This window comes from Topomyia yanbarensis, chromosome 2 (genome assembly GCF_030247195.1).
Source record: "Topomyia yanbarensis strain Yona2022 chromosome 2, ASM3024719v1, whole genome shotgun sequence".
Lineage (NCBI taxonomy): Eukaryota > Metazoa > Arthropoda > Insecta > Diptera > Culicidae > Topomyia > Topomyia yanbarensis.
In genome coordinates, this window is record NC_080671.1 from 128071639 (window position 1) to 128099373 (window position 27735).

Consider the following 27735-nt stretch of genomic DNA (forward strand, 5'->3'; position numbering starts at 1 on the left):
TAAGGGGCCTTTTACAAATAATGCCCCATATTTCAAAAATCTTAACAGATAGAGTTGAAGTCTTCAGGTAAAATATTTGTAACGAGTTTCTCTACTACTTTGCTGAAGTAATTGTTTTATCTATCTGAATTATTGAAGAAAATAAATTTCGTAACTTCCTATTAGGAGGATTAATCATCAATTCAGTAAAACAGAAAGAAGGGGAGTTCAAATCCAAGAAACTCTCTCGAAGACACTACATTGATAAAGTCAACAGTTTTAACGCAATCTAAAAAACCTTTTTTGCTGTTTGGGACCACTGTGCATTAGAGTGGCTCGCGGTTGTATGGGAAAACTTCAAAATGATTTAAACTAGCGGGCACAGCACTTTTTAAGTTCCTTTTGTGGTCCCAAATGCCTATGCAAAATTTTGTAGCGGTTGGTTGCTTCCCGGGTTTGCGCATTGCGTTCAAAGTTTGTATGGGATTTTATATGAGGAAATCAATTATTTTGCATTTACGTCAATAATGATCGCTATTTCACTCAATATGAAAAACCACCTTTATAAAACTATATTTCAAACCATGGTTAACAACATTGTCGAAGACGGTAACTAGCTACGAGTTTTCAAAAAATAGTTACAACGATTTTAAAACTTATGGCTCAATCCAAATGCAGAAATTTATTACTTTTTCCAACACTGCCAGTGCTTTACCGACATCGACATTAAAAACTTAAATAAATGAGAATATATTCATCGCAGAGATTTCGTACCTTTGAATGAAATGTTTAAAATGAATTGGTGAATAACATAGACGTAGTCAGAAAATGAAAAGAAGGGGGCTTGTGTACTCCCCAGTCCCTTTTTAGATTGTTTTGTATAAGACTTGGGTTCTAACCTGAAGTATATTTCTGGTTCGTTAACATCACTACTGTTTTGCGTGAACCTAACTGAATTTCATCAAAAAACGTTTATTTGAAGTAACTATCCTGGTTTCGTTCCTAGATTCTTAAACAAAAACGTTAATAGAAACAATTCCGAGACTTCAAGGAATCTAAGGATATGCATTGTTTTAAAATTCTGACTGATCGGCTAAGAAATAGGGTTTTAAAATATGTAAAACTTATAAATCGTTGTACCATTTTAAATAAGATAACAGTAGAGCCCTTAAATAGTATCACTCAAACACATAAGATTGATTTTTAATTAAGCGGTATAAACCTACGTTGAAGATGTGTTCCTTATGTTATATTAAAATATCTAAAAAGGGAAATTTTAAAATCGTTATAACTATTTTTTGAAAACTCGTAGCTAGTTACCGTCTTCGACAATGTTGTTAACCAAGGTTTGAACTAAAGTTTTATAAAGCTGGTTTTTCATATTGAATGAAATAGCGATCTTTATTAACGTAAATGCAAAATAATTGATTTCCCCATATAAAATCCCATACAAACTTTGAACGCAATGCGCAAACCCGAGAAGCAACCAACCGCTCCCAAACTTTGCACAGGCATTTGGGACCACAAAAGGAACTTAAAAAGTGCAGTGCTGAAAAATGTCATATTCGAGCCACTCTACTGTGCATGCCCTAGTAACAATTGAGGTTTTATGGTAGTTTTATAGTCACTCATAAAACTTAGATTGCACTTGTAGCATGCTATAAAACTACAATTGTTACTTGTTTTGGAACAAAAACCCAGTGACACAATTCTTGGTCGGATGCCACAAGGCCTCTTGGCAGGTTCGTCTGTACGCATCGAAACTTGATAACACTACAAATTTTGGGTTAATTACATGAAGCTAAGAAAAAAGGTGTTTTATAAGTCAATTTTGGGTCGCTGAGCACGAAAATCATATCCATTTTCTTTTTCAAAAAACCGTTTCTGTGATTTTTTGAAAAAGGTGTTTTTGAGCACTTTTTGCAGTTTTTGGTCAATATCTCAGGAACAAATCTTCCGATTAACACAAACGACCATTCGAATGGTATTGATGTGCCCATTCCAAAAATGTATAACATGTTAGGATAAAATATCAAAAATTTAGGGTTAAGAGCAACCAAAGTCAAAAAAGTAGTATTTGGTCAAATTACTAATTTTTAGTTGAAGTTCGAGTTTAAAAAAAAAAGTTTTTCTTTTGCTTCCGATTTTGTTTTTGCTCTATTTTTTAGTACAGCAAAATAATTTTTCATATTTTGAGAATCTAATGTGACAGATTTTAACAATTTTAAGGTAATCGCGATAAGCTAAGAAGAAAGGTGTTTCCTCAGTTAATTTTGTATCGCTGAATACGAAAACCAAGTCCATTTTTTTTTTCAAAGAAGCATTTTCAATATTTCTTTGAAAAAGGTGTTTTTGGGCACTGTTTTAGTTATTTGTCAATATCTTGTTCAAATAGGATCCGATTGAAACAGTTCGATAGGTATTGATGTGCCCTTTCCGAAAATGTATAACATCAATGATCGAATCTCGACAAACATATGATTACGGCATAAATGCCAACTGTCAAAATTCTCTTTGAAAGGAAATTTCAGACAAACTGTTACCCCTCAATCACAGATGCTTATAGTAACAAAAGAAAAAAGTTTTCTCTTGCATTAACTGCTATGAACTGCGTTTAGCCAGTAACGGTTTGTCCGGAATTTCCTTTCAAAGAGAATTTTGACAGTTGGCTTTTAAGCCGTAATCGTATGGTTGTCGAGAAATGTACATTTATTATGAGAACAATCGACCAAAGTAAAAAAAGTCTAATGTTCGACCTTTTTTAAAAACATGCATATTTCTAGTATATTTTTTATAATAAATCAAGGACAGAAGAAAATTCTTTTAGAATCTAATGAGATAAATAATCTTTTTGCATAAATTTTAATCCAATGGTCACAAAAGTCGGATGAAAAACGTAGATGGTATGAAACACTGAGTGAAAATTGTAACTTTTTATTTTTCGCACAATCATACTTTCGGCTGAAACAATCTTCTGTACTTGATAGTTATTGTTTGTGTTGGGTACTGTCTTCTCGAGCTTGCATTCATCCATCCTGCGGCATTTGAATGGTATTGGATATTTTATTGTACAACTACGTGCTCTTTTTAAAATGTGGAAATATCGCTGGAGAAGTCTTGTTTTGTCTGTAGTGAGTACATATTTTACGAATTAAAAGAATTTTCGCCTTCTGCTTCAACAGGCTTCACAACAGATTCTCAGTTCACAGAATATTACGTGGCTGGTGCTACGATCCCACGATCTCTACGATAGGGACTCGAATATTTGACGACTGGCTTATGAGACCAGTGCTACACCCTCTAAACCGCCGCACCAGGGCAGGGTCCGCTAAAATCATAAAATTTCCATTTCGATCAATGTGTCATAGCATCAACATTTTTCACCCGATGTTAGTGATATTAGGCTTAAAATTAACGTAAACATATTATCTGTCATCTTAGATTCTAAAAGATCCGAAAAAAATTGTTTTTTGGTAAAAAAATCATTTAAAAAAGAGTGACTTCAGAAAATGGTCAAAAATGCACTTTTTTAAACTTTGGTCGCTTGCAGCACTAAAAATTTTACATATGATCGACACATATTATATGTTTTTGGAAAGGGCATCTCGGAACCTTTCAACCTGCATATTGAATAAATGAATTGAATGATTTTGACACGAAATATTGACTAAAAACTACAAAAAGTGCTCAAAAACGAGTTTTTTGAAAAAATCACAGTGTTTTTTGAAAAAATCATCGTGTTCAGTGACCCAAAAATTAGTTTAAAAATACTTTTGAAGCTTCATTTTTCTTGTAAACTAGAATCGAAACCCAGCAAAACTTCACTGAACTACCATCAGCCGAAAGGCTCAGCAAACCCCAAGCCAACAATCAGGAATCAGAATATATTGGCTTAAATGGACGTTCCCTTTATGTAGTCGGGGATTTGTGCCTCAGCCAACAAAGATACGGTAAAATAATGCCGACCATCTGCGAAAAATTTTCGGTGCGTAGAGCAAACGTTCCGCTGCGTAATGCAACATACTGTGTCCTCGCCCGACTCTTCCCAGGCTCTGTTCGCTATTGAAAATATTTTAAAGCGACTCAATAATTTTAACCATAGTACGGGGTTCCCTGTTTGGTGGGTTGTTTTTCCACCGGAACAGGAGTTCCGTAGTGGGATTCTTAGGCCGTTGAAACAACCACGTACACGTCTTATCTAGGCCGCTCGAAGAAGGAAGCTGCCGAACAGCCAACAAACCAAATTAAAACCCTGCAATTCTGAATTATCATGTGAGATACCACTAGTTAGATGACATGCATAAACCATTCAATGAATGAACCATTAAAAGTTCAAAATTGCCAAAGTTAAGCATTAAAACCACCATGTTAACAAGAAACAGCTTGGTTTGTTTTTTTTTATTTCGAAAGTTCAAGCAGTAGCGTAGTTAAACTTCTACAACAAAGTGTTTACTCAAATTGATCAGTTAATAAAATTTCGCTTGCAATGAATTACACTGACTCGGAGATGAGTTTTGACACTTTGTGATAATAGTTTCAGGTGATATGATAATTACATAAGAAAAATTGATATTTTTGGAAGGTTTTGGATAGTTCCTCCACTTAATCGAATAATATCGACAACAGAATTTCAAATTATTTCTTATTATTTATCAATTTAAAAATTCCCGTGATACATGTGGAGATGCAGAGGATTCCTCGGTCTCTAGTAGCAACATGTATCGGACTAACATTCCTTCCTTTCCCAGAAGATCTGCATTCGGACGTGGCCGGCGTCGGTATTGATCAGCATGTAGGGATCAGAATAGATTGTACAATGTGGCTCATCATGTTATTCCCAAACATGTTGTTCCAATGAACATTTTGCAACCTAATTTGGTTCTGGTCAATAACGGAGTAGCAACTACGGGCGATCTCTTATGCTTATGCTTATGCTTAATATCGACAACAGAATTTCAAATTATTTCTTATTATTTATCAATTTAAAATGATCCAGTAAGGCTTAAAAAGCGTTTGCTAGTTTGACAATTATGCACTCCTGGTGTACCTCGCACGTCGGTCAAACTTAGTTTCAGGGCCGGCGGAAAGCGTGGGTAGTATGGGTAGTACTACCCACTCGAAAATAACCGAGTGGGTAAATACCCACTCGAAATTGTGGGCCATTTCAAAAAATTTAGATGTGCAACGCATGTATCTCGCACTACACACATTTGAAAACATCGATGTACCAAAATTAAACGAACGTGATTTAATGTGAATGTAATGTAAGCGTGTGCATTGCGAAAAGAGAAAAAATCCTTACTAATGGACCACTCACCCTATGCTTTCTACCCACTCGGGCGACAAGTGTTTCGCCGCCCCTGCTTAGTTTAGTCATAGCAATTAGACCGGCAACAATTTTGACTTTTTTCGGAACACTGCTAATTCGAATGGTAATTGGTAATGGTAATCATATGCAAAATATGAGCTTTTTCCGATAGCTCTAATTCACCCACAAGAGATTTCAAGTTTCTACAGTGATATATATATATATATATATATATATATATATATATATATATATATATATATATATATATATATATATATATATATATATATATATATATATATATATATATATATATATATATATATATATATATATATATATATATATATATATATATATATATATATATATATATATATATATATATATATATATATATGGAAACTCGGAAATAAAACTTTAATTCCGATAAAAAGTTTCACAGTAAGTCTGCGTACCTTAAAACTTACGATCGCGTAGTATATTTTATAACGAATACCTTTGTTGAAGATCGCATATTGATTGGAGGTTTCCCTAAAAAGTTATTTAACTGTAAAGATCAACCAATTTTTTTGAAATTTCCTATTGTAAGCATGTGCGAGAAAGAGAGGTAACAAATAACTTTATGAGAATATCTTTTTACTGCAAAATCGGATTAATTTGCAGTCTTCGGCAATGTTGATCCTTATACCTTAAGCTATATATCTGCAGATTGTGGGACAAGATGATACTGGCATTTTGTACTGAATTTATTATTTCGATTGCTTATTTTTCATATATTTTCACATACAAACTTAAAAACTTTTGTGAGTGAATTAGAGTTTTCGAAAAAAGCTCATATTTGACAAGTGGTATGTGAAGCCAACTGCCGTTTGATTTAACAGTGTTCCGAAAAAAAAGTCAAATTTGTTGCCGGTCCAAACTACATACTACGCGGTGGTCGTATAAATCCAACTGATAGTATAATGAAATTAAAACGAAAACCTTTCTTAAAGTTGTAAGTAATTTATAGTATTCGAAATATTAATTTTGTATTTCGCAGAAAAAATGGTTTTAAGCTCCGTTGGTAACCAATTCATTTTGAGCAATCGTAGGCAAAAAACCAATGAGAAAAGCATTATTGATCGATGTTTGTTTTTGTCCTTATTATTTAAAAAGCTTGAAATAAATCTGAATTCTAATTTAATTTTTATTTCAACATTATAATGTGTCCTGTGGCGTAGCCAGAAACTTGGTTTTTTCGAAAATGTTAGAATTTTGTGGAACTTTGATAAAATATTGCATCAACAAATAAGAAGAATTGATATAGAATAGCTTTCTTAACTCCGTAGATAACTTTTATAGAATGTTAATGAAATAAAAAATATGCAGTTTTAAAGTGTAATAAATGTTCGAAAACTATTCTTACAGTCAAAATGACACCGTTAAAAGTGAATTATTATAATTATTTCCAGGAGGATTTACCTCGTTTTTTTTAATCAGAAGATGTACTGTTCCACGGTGGTCAAAGCCTACTTAAATCTACTAGAGGAAAGGCGGTTCAAATTTCGGTTTGCGTAGTTTATAAATGATCCCTAAATAAATTGCTGACAAACGATTCTGGAGCCGACCAGGGAATGGGGGCATTGTACCGGATAGAAAGCGTACCAATTCTAAATTTACAGAGCATTAATCGGGTGGATTTTTGTTATTGTAACTGTTATGTTTATGATTCGTCCTCCTTGTTATCTGCATCTTCTTCAACCCTCCGGAAGTCGCGCTTATGCCCTACTGAACGAGCAGTCGCTGGTGTCCTAAGACGATTTCGCTAGATTTTCAGAGCAGCGTGCACTCACTGCACTAGCGCGACTGCCGCAAGGTTAATAGAAGCATGATACTTTCCTTTATTCACATCAAAGATATTGTACTAATATCGTTTGGGGTCGTTCATATACCACGTGCACCAAAAATCTCCTCCCCTCCATAAACAAGCATAGACAATTTCTGCACCCAAAACTGCCCCCACCACCAATTTCTGCACCCAAAACTGCCCCAACTACCAGAATGACCACGTAGACTTTTTCAATATTTTTTGGCGAATAATATCATAAAAAGAGTTTTCCGTTTCAAGTAAAAAATGGATATTTCCAATGCGTTGTAATTTAACCTTACTTTAACTTAACTTTCTAAAAAAAACTAAGCGCTTTTATGCTAATGCTGATGACAATTTGTGTTACTATCTCATAGCAGAAAATATATAAATAAGAGTCCACTCGGACGGTTTATATGCATCCACCTCCCACTTCATGGACAAGCGTGAACTTTTTCATACTCCGACAATATTTGACAAAAATTACATTTGAGAAAAAGACGAACTTCATCTGCACATCACAATGATGTTAGTGTCGTGAGAATGCGGTTGGTCTATTCCTTTAAGGCTAAGTCTTGAAATATTCAACCAAGAAATAAAATATTTCTCACAGATATAGACGTATGTCTATATATAACTTGTTAATAAGTAGAAAGCGCTTTCAAAAATAGCAGCAAAAGAAATGCGTGTTAGAAAAGTTATTTTGTGCAATCCAAATCAGGAATCGGCAATTTAGTCGCTTTGCTCCACAATTTTTAGTATTTTTCTTTGGATGATACCTGCTATCGGGATTTAGACTGCTCTTTCACCACGAGAGCCCAATTTTGCATGATAGAACGTAGCTCAGAATGTCTCCGTTAATTTGGCTCTTTCGGTGCATTTACTTCTAAACATGTAAAACATCACATCGAACCAGAAAGATCATTCAATCCAACTTCCCTGGCATGTGCTACTAGGCCCCATGCAACACTAACTCAGACTTCATGAAAAGATTAATAACTTCTGTCGAGGAAGTTGGTTTGATTTGCGGTTACCTTGCAGTGAAAATGCAGCTTAGTGCGCTTTCTTCATGTAATAATGTAATTTAATCCTTAAATAAGTACCGTGTCTACGTTCCAACCCACAAAGTTGAAATAAACGACGCAGTTTCTGAATCGGGTATTTTTTATTTCTAATGTCTATCCAGCATAATACCCGATATAAATGTTTGCACGTAATTCCATATTAAGGACTTTTTTAAGAAAGCCTGCTCGTATAAACAAATCTTCACAAAATTTTAAATTTTATATTTCAGTTAAATGTCCATTTTTTCATATTTAAAAAAAATATATTTAAGCGCGGAACATCTTTCTTTCGTTGGAAAAACAGTTTAGCTTTTGGTCGTGAATGAATATACTTGATGCTGATCGAAGGATACATAGCGCTCTCAGTCCGTAAAGAAATAAAATGACACCTGGAATATTCATACAGATCGTACTGGTTGACAACTTTCCACCATATGTTATAGAAAATCAATTTATTTTAAGAGAGCATTTCTAACCATTCGTTTCCTCCGCAGAATACCAACCGCAGTACAACCAGAACAATCAGCAGTCATCGCCTCAACCGCAGAAGCCAATCGTAACCTCTACCTACCGTCCGACCGTGGTCACTACCGTCGCTCCAACTTCTCAGCGAGATCAGTCACTGTACGTCACTTCTCCCCGTACCACTTACCAACAGCGGCCATCGTATCAGGCCGATTATGATGATGCCCTTGTGTCACAGGTTGTATCCTTGTTTCGTAATGTCGTTTACAACAATAACTCAAATCTCTTTTTTTCCATTCGCACAGCTTGAAGATGATCGTTATAATCAGAAACAAACGCACACGCAACTCAGGTATTTCCTTTCAGTTTTTCTTTTCTTTTGGATTGAACATTTATCGACGGTTTATTAGAGCTAAGAACATCGAATCAACATAATTTCTAACATTTTATTTACGCTATTTCCTCCCTTCAAAAATCTAAAAAAAAATGTACCAATCTTCCCAAATATTCGGAACCAATCTGATCGGCAAAACTTTTCCCCGCGGGCTGTCGAAACATGAATAGAAACGATTTGAACTCGATCTCCGATCGCCCGATTTTGGTAACGTCAACGATTCGTACCTATAACAGTCCAAAATATCAGACAGCCTTCGTAACATCACCCGAACCGTTCTCACTTCCATCAACAACCACAACAAGAACCACTACAACCACCACAACCATCACTACAACACCAGCTCCGCTACAGTACTATACCACAAGGTACAGATGAAAACAGCATGGCCGACTCGATCCGTTCGGCACCCTGGTTTGCTTAGATGTCCATCTCGCCCAATTAGATTCAGTCCAAAATTCATCGCTTGAAAATCTCTAGACCCAATTTTGATCGATCATCGGTAGTTGTAGTGGGATCATTTTTGGTTTTTTTGTGAATGCCGGATAGAAGGGTGTTGTAGTAGTGCTTCTCGCGTCATTGATTTTGTTCACTCCTCAATCTAGCATGTGTGTTTGTCCATATATATATTTGAAGCTTCTTCCTGTCCCGTGTTCCAATATGGAATCGATCACCTTTATCCTCTGCAATTTATTCTCGCTTCGAGCAATAGAGCTTCTTTTCCTCTTTTTATATTATTTTCTATTCTTCTGTATAGAGAAATCTCTTAAAATATCCATTAGCTTCTGCTTAACTCATAACCATATCATTCAATCGCAGAGAGAAGAACATCAACAACATCAATGGATTACACACAATACCACAGAAATGAGTTTTGCGTGTGTTATATGTGTCCTCATTTGTATCTAAAAATAGTTCTAGAACTTGCTCGTCTTCTCAAGCATGCTCGACTAACGAACGCTGGGATCGCTGTTTCAAACAACTGTCTCGATAACGATAACTAAAGCAGTACCTGCCGTCCATTCGTGATAACCGATACTAATTGAAATTCCTAATCTCAAGTGCATTGACGATCATCAATTTGGGGTTTTTTGGGACATGGTCGTTTTTTATGTTTGCACTCATTGAATGTTTAATGATCTGTTCCAAGGAATCCCCCTCGGTCGTCTTCCCTAGCTGTTCCTTGTTAGCATATCCAAGAAAAATCAAATACCGAATTCTAAAATTCCAACCGATACTATTTATTCCAACAGATCATCACAATTGGATGAAAAAAGCAATAAATCGACTCCCAATTCAATCATATTAACACTCGCAGCACGCGCGGGCTCCTCGTCCACAACAACCGAAAGCCCCCTCCTAGTATCCTTTTCCCCGTTCTCCTTTACCTCTGGCAGATCTGCCGGTTCCAGTTCCAATATATTCAGACCTAAATCGAAAAGCAACAGCACAACAACTACTAGCACAACAACCACTGCCGTTCCTTACATATCCTCGAGTAGTGAATCCAACGAACCCTACCGAATCCCACCGGAAATCAAATTCCATCCCATCCCAGAGGACAGCTACTACGACGACGATGAATATCCTCTCAGTAAGACCAGATATGAATACGACGTTCAAGAAAACGATAGCAGCAATGATCAATCGAGTAAGAAGTACATAACCCAAAAATTACTCCCAGTAAACCCACCCTCCTCCAATTACGGTTTACCCGGAAGTCGTGAGAAAAGTCCTTTCTCTTACGATCAACCCACAAAGTACGACTCATACAACTACAACAAATTGCCTTCTCCACTACCGTCGACAACCACTACTACCCAAAGACCAACTACCACGACTACAAGATCAACTACCACTCCTAGTACTACTTCCACATCTACAACCACGTCTACAACTACCTCTGATCCGGTGGTACAACGTCAAAAAATTCAAAGCTATATCGTTTCCGAAGTACAACCGGAAAGTTTCAAACCGTACAAAAATTTCTCCTCTCTCAAAACCCCTTCCGTATCGGACTACGATAGCTTCCTAAGCAGCGGTGTTCGCACGCGTGGTCAAAATACGTTTCTCAAAGCTCTAGGCACTACCCTTTCCGCCACCCAGCAATCCACCATCGCTACGTCTCCTAGTGTTGCACCTGATTTAGCTTATTCTTCTGATGCAGCGACCCGTATCAACCCCACCGAGAAATCCAGCTTGGACAAGATCTTTCGGGTAACTTTAAACTCTAAATTCGGCAGCTCTCGTTCTGAGGAACCTGCCTTGACCGTAGGAAGACCAAGTTCAACACAGCCTCCACGATACATAGTCAAACCAGAACAGTTCGATACAAATAATACCATTCGATTAACTTTAGGTGCCTCAATAGGACAAAGTTCAACGACTACTCGAGCTCCCTTTTCTCCTTCGTCCCCTAGATATGTAAGCTACGACGATGCCACTCGATCTACTTCAGGTTATTCTAAACAGAAAGAATTCTCAACTACCACTGATCGATCAGTCAGCCAGCCCCCTCGCTACGAAGTCAAACCTGAACAGTTTGAAAGCAATAAATCGGTTCGATTGACTTTAAATGCTGGAATCGGTGGTAGACCGATTTTTTCTAAAGGAACTGTTGAAACTGTAGAAATACCATCCTCTAGCCCTAGGTATATTCAATTTACTCAGACGGATGCGATAACTACGACAACCCCTGAACCCAGTACCACAACCAGCAAAGCGCTACGGCTATCCCCGAGCTCTACTCTGGCTCCGGGACGTACTCGTTACTACCAAGATAGAGATGAGGTGGGATCATTTACTAGGTCCAATTCCAAACCAACGAAAGTTAGTTTTCGAGACACGGATCCTACCTCTTCTAGCGAATGGGTTCCTTCTTATCCAAACAAAGTAGTATCAAGCGCACACAGCAACACGATCCAAGAGAATGAGGAACCGGAACCCGATGATATTTTCATTCCATCCAATGTTAAAGAAACTTACCAGAACCAGTTGGAGGTCAGAACACTACCACCAACGCGGTTTCCTCCCCGGTCTACTCTAGCGCCTACCGCTGCTGAAGATAGTAGAAAAATTGCGGAATCAGTACAAAGTTTCACCACTCGAGGATTAGTTTTCAAAGAAACGCTGAACAAAACTTTGGAATCAAGCAATAATCCACGCCTTCTTGTATCCCCCTTTAAAAGCCTAGAGGTTCAACGGCAAACAACCTCGTCGGACAAACCATTTGCATACTCTACTTCCCGTGTGATTTCCAACTTATACCGAAGTACGACGGATGCACCTAGAGAACCCTTCAGAAGCTACTTTCTCATAACAGCTCCCCCAAAACTGGCGAATATTGGCAAACTCTCTAGTACACCTGAAGCTACAACAATTCCATCGACTACTTCAACTTCTACTACTACTGCTAAAACTACTACAACTACCACCACTACAGAACTACCAACGACCACTACATCTACAACAACCACCACCGATTCTACTACTACCACGAGCACGACTCCACTATCCACAAGTACCACATATACATCCACCCCTTACTTTCCGTCCATGGAAGACACCAGCACCACAACTGTGCCAAAGCCAACCGAAGTATACCGGGGTCGTTACCGTCCCGTTTTCAACCTGGTAAAATCTTCCGATGCATCCGACGAGGTTACCACTCCCCGTTATCGACCTCGTATTCGAATCCCTACACGACGGTCCTATACTCGGCTAAGACAAACTGCCTTGCCCGCTTCTAACAGGAGCCTTGACAAAGCAAACCATCCTTTCACTAACACTGAAAGCACCCTGCTTTCGATTTCTACAGAGTATTTCGATCGGCGCGTAACCCCCTCGCCATCATCGCCGTCGATTTCCCCATCTACTAGTTCACATTTGAACAGAATTAGCACCACCGAACGATCTCGCTACGATAGTGATGAATCGCCGGCTAAATCTTCGCATTACAAGTCGCGTTTTAGTGACGATAGCGTTAATACGTTTAAGAAAGTTACCGTTCCGTCGGAGAACGTGACACTTCAGACAAATAGCGAACCCGTTAAAGTGGTTGCAATCACCGACAAACCCATCTACTACACCAGTTACCATCTGACCTCGACTGAAGTGAACTCTTTTGGACCTTCCTCCAACAGCAAGACTGAGACGACGACAAAGAAATTCCGTGCGACCGTTGAGATGCCAGAAATGAACATCCCCACCGAAAAGGAGCTGTTGTCCTATCAGCAGGACGACAGCGCCAGTAACGAAGAAGAAGAAGAAGAAGAAGACGAAGATGTACATGACGAAGATGATGAAGACCAAACGGAGGAGGACCTGGTGGACTATTCTTACCTCGAAACGACCAGTGCTGCTTCGACCCCAACTACGACGTCTACGACCACTACAGCTAGCAGTCGACCGGCTAGCCCATATAAACCACTATACCGTTCGTCTAAACGTTACACTAGCTCTACAACTACGTCTACTACTACTGAACAAACAACACTGAACACTGCCCAACAATACGTGCAGGATACAGCGACACAAAGACTCAACCAAACCCCTTCAACACTGCCAGTACAAAGTACATCACAATCAGACACCACCTTGACCAATCCATCGACGTCCGAAACATCTAGCCTAGATGAATCGGAACGAACGAATTTACCACCCACTTCCACAAACACAACCATCACCTCCACCACAACCACCAACACCACTCCTCGCTTACCCACAACATACTCCATGAACAAGCTCCCACCGCGCGCATCCAGGGTCAATAATGCCATAAAGACCACGATTGCGGCCGCACAGCTGCCACGCCGATATAGCAAACCATCAGCCGGGAAAAGTATACAATGTACAGAAAACTCACTTTCCGCCAAATGCAACGAAATCCCGTCGAGGTACTTGAACCAAGCTAAAGTCTACCATCTCTTATTACTATAACCAACAACGCCAAAGCAAGCAAGGCCACATGAAACAGTTACTCGCAATCTTGTGCCAACTGTACTAGTTTTGTTCTAATTTAAAGTACTGTTTTAATAACTGTTTAGCGCAAATACCACCGCAAATCACCCACCAGCTGCCAAAGCTATTCAACACCACCAAAAACCACCACCACCTTCTTCACTACTACTACTACTATTCACCATTTAACGTAGTTTACCATAAGCTGCAACAGCTGTGCAAATCGTTTCGCAGCACGGCGACATGCAATTCAGTTTCTAACACCTTCTTTCTCGCAATTCTATGTATTACCTACCTCTGAGCGAACTGTCGCTATGTAGTGTTTTCTGTTAACAACCATTCGATTATAGCTGAGAGAAAGATATGAGGAGCAATCGTAGTGGTCTGGTGTAGCTGTCCCTCCAACTCTCCCGTAGACGAGGAGCTTCAAGGGTTCGCTTCTGGGAGACTGTAGTAGTGTTTTGTTAACTGTAGTGTAGTAGAACCATTCGTATTGTTCGTACTGTCTGTTGCTCGGTGAGTTCCATCCACGATCGGCAGTGTAACCGGAGCTTTCCATATGACAAACTCGTCCGAGTGGCAACGATCAGGTCTAGCCGCAGCAACTGAGAGCATACGGATCAGCTTATTTATGTTGTAAGGTTTTGTTAAGATTGCTAGATAGGATACGTACAGGAAGAAAAGACAGCCAAATATGTTTAAAGAAAAATCGGACATTTATGGGCTCTGCTTTATGCTTCATGCTGCCCACTACGGTGCTTGTAGTTCTCAATAGGGGTTGTGGTAAATTGCGGTAAATCATTTCGTCATCATAGAGTTAAGTACACAGGAATCGGTCCTCGAAACCCTTTCTGGAATCATATAGATTAAGCTGAAAGGGAAATATCCCGGTTGCTAGTTTAGCACTAGGAACGAGAATTATATTTTAGGACGGATTGCGTCAGTGAGAACAAATGATTTCGTATATAGAAGCAATATGTTGTGTAAGAACTTGATTTCATGTTAGTTTTAGGCATTAGTAAAACAAGCTCCTTATTTATCCATCACAGAAACACATCAATATCGAATATCTATAGGAAACATTCGAGTGCGAATGATACAAATATAAATGTTAAAACTTTTTAGGTCACTATATATAAATGAGCACAGTACCAACTAATAATATATTTAAAATGACAGTTGTTACTATTTACATGAAGGCATGTATGTTGAAATGCAGAGCACGCCGGTTAGGCCCGTCTTATTTTTGTGTGTATGTAAAATATCTAAAAGTTTCTTTTAAGCTGTACATACAATTTTTTTCATGAAATCCTATCTATATACTAGAGTGGGACATGGTTATATGAAAAAAATTAAATTTCGCTCCGAGTAACTTTTTGGGTCCCATTTAGCTTTCAAAATAACACTGCAAATTTTTAGTTCGATCGGTGAAACTATATTTTTGCGCCACGGTTTAAAGTTTATATGGGATTTCGTATGGGGAAAACGTCTTTTGCAAATTAATTCTTCCAAGAGTCGCCCGTTACCTCCTAAAAATAAATAGATGTCTGATTTTTATAGGAAATTTGTCAAGGAAATAAAGTCTAGAAGACCATGAAACGATCTGATGCTTGTGGAAAAAGTTATTAAGAAAAAACCGATTGATGCCCTGATGTTTAATGAAAATTTCACTTTTCATAGCATCACTGCTGTTGACTATCGAATTATATACAAATTTTTTAACTTTTTCTAATTATATACAAAAAAGCCTCAATTTATCCCTCAAAACCCTTACGAAGTGGCCAAACAGTATAGATAATTGATTTAGACACATTAAGAGAAGACCAAAACAAAATTGCATATAATTGAACAACCAACAACAGTGGTGCTAGAAAAAATGAATATTTTATCAATCGTCAGACCATCAATTGGTTTCAGCTTAATAACTTTTTTCTCAAGCGTCAGATCGTTTCGTAGTTTTCGAGACTTTGTTTCTTTGTTAAATTTCCTACAAAAGCCACATAACGGTTTATTTTTAGGATGCAATGGGCGACTCCTGGAGGAATTATTTTGTGAAAGTTGATTTTTCCATATAAAATCCCATGTAAACTTTAAACGACGGGCGCAAAAATATAGTTTCAGAGATCAAGCTAAGAATTTGCACAGATGTTCTAGGACCCAAATGGTACCCAAAAAGTTGCTCGGAGCTGGAATCTATTTTTTGTCCCACCCTACTATATACACCATGCACAGCTCATTTTCACCAAAAAAATTGAAAAAAACGCCGAACAATATGTGAGCTAGTTGAATTATCGAGGGTTAAAAAGTGTTTAAAGGTCACATGAAGAAGCCTCCATAGTACTTCATTTTGACAAGTATTATTGGGCTTCAGTGGCGTAGCCAGAAATTTGGTTTAGGGGGGGGGGGGTTGATGAAAATCGTATTTTTTTCGAAAAATGCTAAAATTTAATATGAATTTGATAATCTATCCAAAAATTCTGAAACATAGGTAGTCTAACAGATGTCATTCCAGTCTACACACAAGAAGAATTAACATGGAACAGTTTTCAAACCTCTATAGATTATTTTCTTGTATAATATTTCAATGAAGTCAAAGATTGCGACCTTTTAAAGTGGGATAAATGTTCGAAAAAAATTTCAACGTTCAAGATCACCTAATTTAATAATCCTTGACTTTTAAGGTTTGACAACTTCGAGAAGTTTTCCGACATAAAACAGCGCATGCTTTGAAATAAACATATTAGTGATTAATTCTCATAGAGGTAATTATGGAGAATTAACTCTTCAAAAATTGCAAAAGACTTGGTGTCTTCAGCAAAGTTGTTGATATTGTCATTTTAAACGTTGTCATTTTAACCCTCAAGAAGGCAAGGGGTCTCAGAGACCCGGCTACTTACAGTTCTCTAGTTTCAATTAACTTATAATTTGGAATTCAGATGATCGAGCGTTTTCGGGCCCCTCGATTCTCTCACTGATAAAACGACAAAAAGAGGCTTACGATTTCATTGAGTCTTAGGAGCGATGCTTCTTTAAGTCACAATTTTGGCTTACCTTTTTGATGGTTAAAACAATTATGGCGAGTTGAGAACACAAAACCTATAACTAAATTAGCTATGCAATTTGCATTTCGATTTCATCTCATCAGAATCCGACAGTACAGTGACAGGACTAAGCTACCGCCGAATTGATGCTAGCTCCAAAAAAACGGAAGCACTCTTTTAGCAGTAAGCTCAAACGCGTACTAACTATATTTAAACCGGACTAACTTTAAAAAAGGCCTAAACTATGTTGTAAGCTTTAACACAACACATTTATATGGCTGCGTTCTGATCTGCGATACACGACAATGTTAAAAAACAACAAATTCATGTTAAAGAAAATGAGTAAATTAGACAACACGGAGAATTGTTTTTCATTCCGATATTTTCTTGCAGTAAAATAGCTTTTCTTCGTCATATGTCTCGTTCCATAGCGTGTGAGAACAATTTTGTCACCATGTAACTGATATGTTCCTGAACTTAGAACTTTGACTTAGTGGATAGTTTATAGTTGGCCGATGATGTACAGCTTTTTGTAGTGACATAATATTTAATGCACAAAAGAAAATAAGTTTGAAGTGGTTGAACAAAAGAGATTATAACTACTAGAGGGAGCAAAGCGCTACTGTCTCCACGGACTGAAACATGGGGTCTCGCTCTAATATATTGTATCCCATTACTTTGACAGGTTTAATCCCGGGTAATATGTGTCAAACTAATGGGCCTAGCATAGGTAAGAGCGATAAATTTTCAGTGTTAACAGCGACATGCGACCTCTAGTAGTTATAATCTCTTTTGGTTGAACCATCGTTTGTAACTGGTCCCATGATAATTATTTTAAACTTTGATTAAACATTGGTAGAAATATTTCAATTTGAATTCAAAATGAACTGTGAATATCATTCTAATTGAGCACGATACCTGTCGACACGGGGGGAGAATATTTATATTCGTTTCAAGCTAATTTTCACAAGTTTGGAATAAATATCAATTATAAATAAAGGTTAGATCACACTCCGCGGATTAAAATTGTGCACGTTTTTTTTAGCTAAGCTTAAATAAAAAGTAAACAAAGGTCAAACAAAAAATTAAACTTTGACAGAATGATCACCAGTGTAATATTTCATATTGTTGATTGCATATTTCTGTAATGCATCAATGCAGATTGGAACGATTTTCTTTGCTAACAAAATTTCTACGATTTTATAAATAAACAGAAATGAAAGTTTTGAGCATCCTAGTAATATATTTTTACGAACAAATATATTGATCGCCGTTGCGTTCGCAATCAATTATAAAATATTTTAATATTTTCATATAGGAAAAATGCGTATATTTAAAATCTTTTATTTAATATTTGCTTAGGGTCTTTATAGAGTTACTTTGTGAGCAGTTAACATTCTGATTCAATTTGTAAACTGGTAGTGAAAATAAGAAAAATTATAAAATAGTGCATTTTACGATCTACATCCGATTGTCATTTATTTGGATATATCCAATGAAAAAAAACTATTTTTTTCGTTATTCACTTTCTTTGATATGAGATACGACAGATATATGGGCAATAATTCGTGATAACATGTTATTGATTAATATTAAGGAATAAAATGATCCCACTTATTCTCACAGCGATATGTAAAAGAAAATAAAACAACTCTTATTGTAGTTTTGATTCGAATTCGCAAAAACCAACTTTGATCGGAATATTAGATAATCGATTCGATTTATCCAAATGCTCTCCTGTAACTCTTCGATAAGCAATTGAAATCAAGCGTGTAGAGAGAAGGAAAGAACAGAGAAATAAAAATACAGGTAAATATAGTTCGACGGTGCTTGTCTTTTCTACCTGTTAAAACTTGCTTATTTATTGCCATCTATATTGCGAGCAAAGAGAGTCATATTGATCCAGAAGAAAACCGAAGAGAGGATTGAAAATAACGAAGTATGCGCAAGAGGAGCATGGCATATTTTTGTCTTTTTCCGGTAACATGATGCTGCCATTTGCATTACTGCGTTCTGATCGGCAGTACACGACAATGTTAAAAACCGTACAATGAGGTTAATAGAAAATTCACTGTTTATGCCATTTAATAGTCTGATGTATTTATATTTTGTTAAAATAATTTTGGAATCCTCGATTTAGCTTAAACAAAGTAACATTAGAATTATTTAAGATTCAAGTAGCTAATACTACGTTCACACAACAAGTAAAAACGTGTTTTAACGCTATCTCGATGACATTTTTTTGTTGCTAATTATTATAACATGTTTTGACTCTGTACTGTGGTGATAATCCGGTGTAGACATTGCCACCTAGCGGCGAAAATGTGAACAAGTGGGTTTTCTCCATGTAAATTGTCGAAAAATTCCATACAAACTTCTAGCACGTTGGTCCGGTAGCTAGACTTGTTCGATTTGGCTCAAATTTGGAGCAGGCACTCCTGGTGGGACTAGGAATCGGCTCAGGGGTGGGCTGATTGAGTTTTCAAAAATTTGTTTTTTTTTCTGGGCCCTCTAGTGAACATGGTATACAACGTTATTTCACTATTTTGCTCATAATGGTGCATACTATCGTGAACGTTATAAAGTTGTATTGTTAGTCTCTAGCCACTACAAGGATTGAAAAGGCTTCTCTAACATTATATTTAGTAGTCAGACAGTTCAGCCAAATCTGACCATTTCAAATTAAATCAAATGCTTAAGAACAATAATGAAAGCTTATCTTTTTTGGAAACTTTTGTATTAGTTGCTGTTCTACAGCACATGAAAAAGCCAAAAACAATTATTTATTTGCTTCAGATAATTATGTGGTCATTGGAAAAGAAATCTGACATTTTAGACTGGTGGGGATTATTATACCATCCTACCCAACTACTACACTAACCATGAATAGAGAATTTGGCAGACCTACTTTGCTGAAAATTCAGTAATTCAAATTATCAGCACGATTACCTAATCAATCCTGAAATACCAAAAGTTTAGTAATTGAGCTGAGAATTTGACAACTTCAAAAGCTGATTTTCAACGAAGTAAATCTGTCAAATGGGTTAAATCCAAATTGCTGAGCTTTCAACATCTTAGATTGGTAAAACGTTCAATTCAACGAAATTTTGCGACGTCGTGCGAAAATTGAGAAAGCTTCAAATCCCCGTTACAAAATAATAAATTAGAATTAATTACTTCCTATAGTCTGCAATCTGTCTGATAATCAATTGACAGATATAACTTAACAAATTGAACCTGACACTTGATGCAGACAATGAATCTTCAGGACCTCGACAAAATACGGTGTAAACCGTAACTCAAAATTTCCTGGACCAATCGTACTAAATTTTGCACAGTTACTTCAGTTCTTCTTCACATCATTGCCCAGGTAACTACAAGAGCTTTTTGCAAAATGCTTGATATTATTATTTTTTCAATGGTATTTTCATCGTTTTTTAGCAGTAATCGGAGTTTGGCTTCAAAGTGCTCAGAAAAGTTCGAAAATCGACCAAGAAATAAAAGCTCCATTAGTTACTTATGGAGTGATGTTAAAAACAACTACGGAAATGTATCAACGATTGGTCCAGCAGATTTTGAGTTATGGTGTACACCGCAAAACCAGTTTTCGACGCGGCACATGACTGAATAGACAATCTTTGCATCGAAAAAAAATTAAGGAATCCAATTTTTTTGCCGATAATACTTACACCTTAAGTTCCGACACGATTTAGGCGATTCTTCCGCATTCAACTTTTTGTGTCATTTTTCCAAGTCATTTGTCCAGTCTCAACTTTCACAACTTCTTTCAAACCCTGAGCATTTCTGTTCTATCACTAAGAATTAAACGACAATTTGCTCTATTTGCTAATCGTCCAAGATCTGATGGAAAATTATAAATAGTGAAACAATATATGCAAGCTTCAATATTATTTAAATAACGATCAAAATGAGAATATTTGTAGCGGATTGTTTGCCGTCATAGTGTTTCTTAGGTTGTATGGCATGGCTTTATTTACAATCTTTTATTTAATCTTAGTTTGGATTCTTTCGAAAGCAGTAAAAATATAAGAAAACATCCACTTGCTTATTGTGTTCTTTGTAAGAAGAGTAGAAGAAGTAGAAAAGGGTACACATTGTGATTATATATTCTTTTCTTTTCCTCTAGTTAAACTAACTAAAAAATTGTGGGTAAATTAAACAGCTTCACTCATTTTGATAGCCATAAGTAAACTAACAACCGAACACAATTTTTATTTAATGCAGCTCTGCATCCAATTATATAATTTCGTTCTACGGTTAGTTTCAAAATGATTCGACTTCTGCTAACCTGCAATATAACTCTTCAACATGCCATTTTCAAATGAGCGTTCAGTACCTTATGGATAGGACGATAAAGAATATCAAAAAAATGACATTTAAAACTCGATTATACCTGTTTTTCGTACGGGATAAAACTTGCTTACTTGCCCTCATATGGTTTGTGTGCAACATGGGCCATAATATTGCACATAAAGGTCGAAAAGTTGATTCAAATTATTGAGATGTATGCAAGAGGAATATGGCGCCCCTTTACACTGTTTTCATTTGGCTTCAGGATGCAGCTATTTCTGCAATGACAGGTACTAACGTGTTAGACCGGACTAAACTCAGGCCTAAAATAAAAGATAGTACCGTGCGGCGGTACCAACTAGCTTCAAGCTCACCGCTATTTGTGTTTCTGGGCAAACCCATTTAAATATTTAGGAACTTCTTTTTAAAGCCAGTTCTCTTAAATGTATATTTTGTAAGATTCAGAGACTCATACCTTGAATTCAATGTAAACTTATTGTTTATTAACCGCAGAAAGGTTTTTTCAAATACAGTAATATCAGAATAACTTGTTGTGAAGGTTTTTTACTACTATATTTCGATACTCTGAATATGTGGGATATTCATGTCTTCGAAAAATTTGTTTGAATTTTCGAAAACTTTGCTGGAGACATTAAGTCTCGACCCAAATTTGCGTGAAGAGTAAATTCTCTATAATTATTTATAGGAGGATTAACTGCCAAAAATTATTTTATCAGAAGATGAGCAGTTTTATGTTTTCAAATTCTTCAATGTTACTTAACATCGAAATTTGATAGTAACGAATGAATGTGATCGTGACTGTTAAAAATGTATTGAGCATTGATTTTATTTTTCTTCATTATTCAAGCTCACAACTTGACAACGAGTCCTAGTACCTAGTACACCAAATTTTAGCACGCAATTAAATTCAGCACTCAAATATACATTATTAATAGCCATTAACTTGAAGTATATTGAAATATTTATTAATTCCAATCCTGCCTGGAGGTTATTCATATAGTTTATAATACAACAAAAATCAAATGCTCATAAAACCCGATCCTGACCTGCTAGAGACAAACTGTAAACGTCATTTATCATCAACTTCTAACAAGTTTCCGAAATGTTATTCCTGTTATTAACCAAATTGAATTTTTGTCTAAATTCTACGCAATCTAAAAAAAATCATTTTCAGCGAATTTTGAAATGTATGCAAGTTTTCGGTGAGCAAGTATATAGAAAATATACCTATTCAAACTTAGCTACCCATTCGAAAAATTGACTCTAATCCATATTTTGGAGCATCTTTCCCAAAATTAGCTCATAATGATTCAGAAGTTATTTTATTTTACGTTAAGTAATTTGACAACTATGGGATTTCGGCTAAGAGATAAGTTACAAGATCCCCTTCCCACAATTTTCCAAAAGTCGTCGTAACGCTTTAAACACGGTTCTCAATGTAATGATCAGAGAATATTTTTCCAAAAATATTTTGTAGAATATTTAATTAAATTCGTTAGTATCGAATAATTTTTTTCAATCCAATTAATTTTGGTTTGGGGGGGGGGTTAACCCCCAAATCCCCCCCCCTGGCTACGCCACTGTTGGGTATATCCTTCAAATGATTTTGAGCGCCCTTTCAAGGCATCGCTTCTCAACATCTATGTAACTTGAAATTGGCTCTCAAACGTGAAACTTTTTCGCTCGATGCGCCAACTGGATTTAACTTTTGGTACTAGTCAAATGATGATGAAAACATTTCCTTGCATTGATGGTATAGGATGGTTGTTCTATTTTAATTGTCTTAAAATAAATATCACTTAGTTTCACAAAAAGCTTGATTACAGGTGATAAGAAAACACTCGTTCTTTCGTTTGACACCAAAACATTCAATTGAACTCAATATTTTATTACGAATTATTGAGATCCGGAATTATTTTTGTATTGTTGAGGTTAGGTTGGTTGTTTTAGATATGGAAAATGTTTATCTAGAAATTGGACTTATCAGTGGATAACCTCGACTATCAACAACTACACTCTTTAATCCAATGATTTTTGCCCACCATCGTGTTTTCTATCGAAATTTCAATCTCTGAATTTCATTTTAGTATAAAGTGAAACCGGAAGAACAAATGTGAGTGAAGTAACAATAAATTTACCATCTGGATATTTTTCAGAGGTAGGAAACATATTTTCTTCAACAATATTACTTTTCATTAGAAGAAATAACATTTGATTATAATATTGATTAAATTTAAAAAAATCAGAATTTACTTTCCAATGTGTTTTGACAGACGAAAATAAAAACATCATCATTGCACTTCCATGCTCTCTGGTGGTCGACATCTAGCGTTAGATCACGAATAGTCGGCTGTTTGGCCATCTAAGGCTGTCCTTCAATGACAGCTTCTTTCTTCGAACAGCCTAGATAAGGCATGGTGTTGTCGGTAGCGGTTTTTTTCAACCGGCTAAGAATTACACTACGGACTACCTGTTCCGGTGGTACAGACCCACCAAACAGGGAACCCCAATTCCATAGTGTCATGCGACTCGTGCTATGGGTAAAATGGTTGAGGGGGTTAAAAAGGGGGAACGGAGCCTGAGAAGAGTTGGGCGGACTCCCCAGTATGCTGCATTACGCTGCGGGACGTTCGCTATACGCACCAAAGTTTTTTCGCCGATGATCATGCATCATCATCATCATCATGCATAATTTAGCCGAATTTTTGGGGGTTTACTGAGACTCTCGGCTGACATACAGCAACTATGAATTTATCTCGACTTATACAGGAAAGTAAAGCTTCCATAGCATTGGTTCAAGAGCCGTAATTTCATAAAGGAAACTTCTATTTTGGAAAGTTACTTAACACTGCCTTCATTACTTACAACAAGACAGGCATGACTAACCCACGTGAAATGCCTCGTGCTTGCAAATCTTGCAAATAAGGCTATTGACGCGTGTCTCATTAGAGTGGGACATGGTTATATGAAAAAAATAAAATTTTGCTTCGAGTAACTTTTTGGGTCCCATTTAGCTTTCAAAACAACTCTGCAAATTTTTAGCTCGATCGGTGAAACTATATTTTTGCGCCCACAGTTTAAAGTTTACATGGGATTTAGCATGAGGAAATTGCAAAATAATTCTTCCAAGAGTCGCCGGTTACCTCCTAAAAATAAATAAATGCCTGATTTGTATAGAAAATTTGTCCAAGAAAGGAAGTCTAGAAGACCGCGAAACGATCTGAGGCTTGTGGAAAAAGTTATTAAGAAAAAACCGAATGATACCCTGAAGATTGATGAAAATTTCCCCTTTCATAGCATCACTGCTGCTGACGGTCGAATTATATACAAAATTTCTAAGTTTCTGTCAATATGTACAAAAGAAGCTTCAATTTATCCCTCGAAACCCTTGCGAAGTGGTCAAACAGTGTAGATAAATTAAGAGAGAGAGAGGAGATTAAGAGGAGATCAAAACAAAATTGCATATAATTGGACAACCAACAGTGCTATAAAAAATGAATATTTTATTAATCGCCAGAGCATCAATCGATTTCTGCTTAATAACTTTTTACTCAAGTGTTAAATCGTTTCGTGGTTTTCGAGACATTGTTTCTTTGTTAAATTTCCTATAAAAGTCACATAACGATTAATTTTTAGGAAGCAATTGGCGACTCCTGAAGGAATTATTTTGAGAAAGTTAATTTTCCCATGCAAAATCCCATGTAAACTTTAAACAGTGGGCGCAAAAATATAATGTCAGGGATCGAGCTAAGAATTTGCACAGTTGTTCTAGAACGCAAATGGTACCTAAAAAGTTGCTCCGAGCTGGAATCTAATTTTTGTCCCACCCTAGTGTCTCATATCGGAGCTCACACATCCATATGAGAGGCTCTGAATTGATGGAGTACATAAGCAGTCCAAATCTCCTTATTTTGAATGTGAGAAACCGACCAACTTTTGCAAGGTCTGGGAGATAGAAGGGTGTTAGACATAACGCTTTGCTCTGAAAGAATTTCGCATGACCTGGAAAATTGGCAGGTTCCAAATGACACTGAACCGTCTCTATCCGATCATAAATATACATTTTTCGATCATTTTGATATCACCTTCAATGTGGTAACATATCGTAATCCTAAATCTACAAACTAGGACCTTTTTTGTATAACTTGGCAACAAAATTTCATAGATATTTTCTAACAATTAGTCAATTTGACGACTTAGATGACGCGGTGGATACGACAAACGATTTTTCGTTCATTTCTTGAAAATCCTAATAGTTAACCTCATCATTTTAATAATTCAGATTGTTAGTCTTAATGAGCTGCTTAATTCGTTCTTTGACATGATACACTTACCTTTTCTTATTTTCATGATTTTGGGTTATTCAACTTGGATATTTTTATCTCATTTTCACTAGTACCAGCTCTAATTGAAAAATTATGGCACTTATTGTACTTTTTTTCTTTTTATTCGAAAGCCAGGAAAATTTTACAGTGAAAAATTTATTAATACCTTTCAGTTAAGTGAATTTAGTATTTTTGCCTTTCTCATATAAAGAAAGGCTATGCAATCACTGTAAAAATCGACTTTTTAACGGAGGCCCGGAGGGCCGAGTGTCATACACCATTCGATTCAGTTCGTCGAGATCGGCAAATGTCTGTGTGTGTATGTATGTATGTGTGTGTATGTGTGTGTGTGTCATTTAAACTCACACAATTTTCTCAGAGATGGCTGAACCGATTTTCGCAAACTTAGTTTCATATGAAAGGTATAACGCTCCCATAAGCTGCTATTGAATTTTTAGTTGATCCGACTTCCGGTTCCGGAGTTACGGGTTGAAGAGTGCGGTCACACAGCAAATTCCCATATAAACTGGTACCACCATGATGTTCAAATGATGTAAAACATATTAAAATTGATGTAACATTACTCTAGTTTGCGGGTCTGGATCACTAATGATCAATTAAAGCAGCTTTGACCACATTGGCCACCTATGACAGTTCATGACGCCCCCGGGGAACCCGCCAAGTTCCTAAGCTTATATCACACCCATTCCCCAACGAATTCTCTACCGATTTTTACAAACTTGATTTCAAATGAAAGATACAGTAATACCATTGATTGCTGCTGAATTTCATTCTGTTCTGACTCTTGCTTCCGGAGTTACAGGGGTGTTAGTAAGGATACACTGGAATTTCCCATATAAATCGGTACAATCGTAATACCTCAGAGGCTAAAAACTATTGAAATGGTCACCAAATTACTTCTAATCGCAGATCTAGATCACTGATTGCCAATCAAACATTCTTTGAATATATTGTCCACTATCGACGATTCCGGAAGTCCGGAATTCCGGGCATATCCCACAAATAAAGTCACATCGGTTCTTCGGTGATGACTGTACCGATTTTCTCAAACCAAGTCTCAAATGGAAGGCAAAATATGCAGCTGAGTATTGCATCAGAGCCCCTCCGCCCCCCCCCCCCCCGCCTTTCCCTTACATCTCCCTCCTTCATCACTACCGTCCCCTTGGACCACCCTCACGCCCGCATTTCCTTCATCCACCCCGTATACCAAAATAAGATGAAGGATTTCTGACGCATCCTCCACTCCCACTCTACTAACCCCCCATTCCCTCCACTTTTAAACCCATTCCACCAACCTTTCAAAATATAATCACATGAAGATAACATTGAACTCATGCTGATTAAGCTAATTAAATACTATTCTTTTGCCTTTCTCATATAGAAAGGTTACGCAATTGCTCCAAAAACCGATTTTCTAACCGAGGCCCGGAGGGCCGAGTCTCATATAACATTCGACTCAGTTCGCAGAATCGAGATCGAGATCGCAAAATATCTGTGTGTATGTATGTGTGTATGTATGTATGTATGTATGTATGTATGTATGTATGTATGTATGTATGTATGTATGTGTGTATGTGCGGATTTGTTAACAAAATGTCCACATCGGTTTTTTGGAGATGGCTGAACCGATTTTTACAAACTAAGATTCAAATGAAAGGTATACTATTCCCATAGGTTGCTATTGAATTTGATTTTCAACCGACATCTTGTCCCGGATTACGAGTTGAAGAGTATGGTTACAAAACAAAATTTGTTGATTTGTCCACATCGGTTTCTCGGAATTTTCTGAACCGATTTTGACAAACTTGATTTTAAATGGAAGGTCCATCAGCTGCTGTTGAATTTTGTGTGGATCCGAGTTCTGGTTCCTGAATTACAGGGTGATACGTACGATCACGCAGCAAATCTTGATTCTAACGAATTCTGCGATGAATGTAAAAAGGTGAAATTTTTGCCTTTCTCAATAGAAAGGTATTGCAATTGCTCCGAAAACCG

General features: G+C 36.8%; 1 protein-coding gene across 1 annotated transcript in view; it reads left to right on the forward strand.

Moving 5' to 3' along the window:
• The window catches only part of LOC131679744 (mucin-2), a 95769-nt gene that overhangs the window by 51908 nt on the left and 16126 nt on the right, over positions 1-27735 (forward strand). The window contains exons 6-9 of the mRNA XM_058960489.1: positions 8698-8906; positions 8974-9020; positions 9233-9430; positions 10316-13957. Coding sequence (XP_058816472.1) covers positions 8698-8906; positions 8974-9020; positions 9233-9430; positions 10316-13957 — 4096 coding nt within the window. The remainder of the gene's footprint in view (positions 1-8697; positions 8907-8973; positions 9021-9232; positions 9431-10315; positions 13958-27735) is intronic.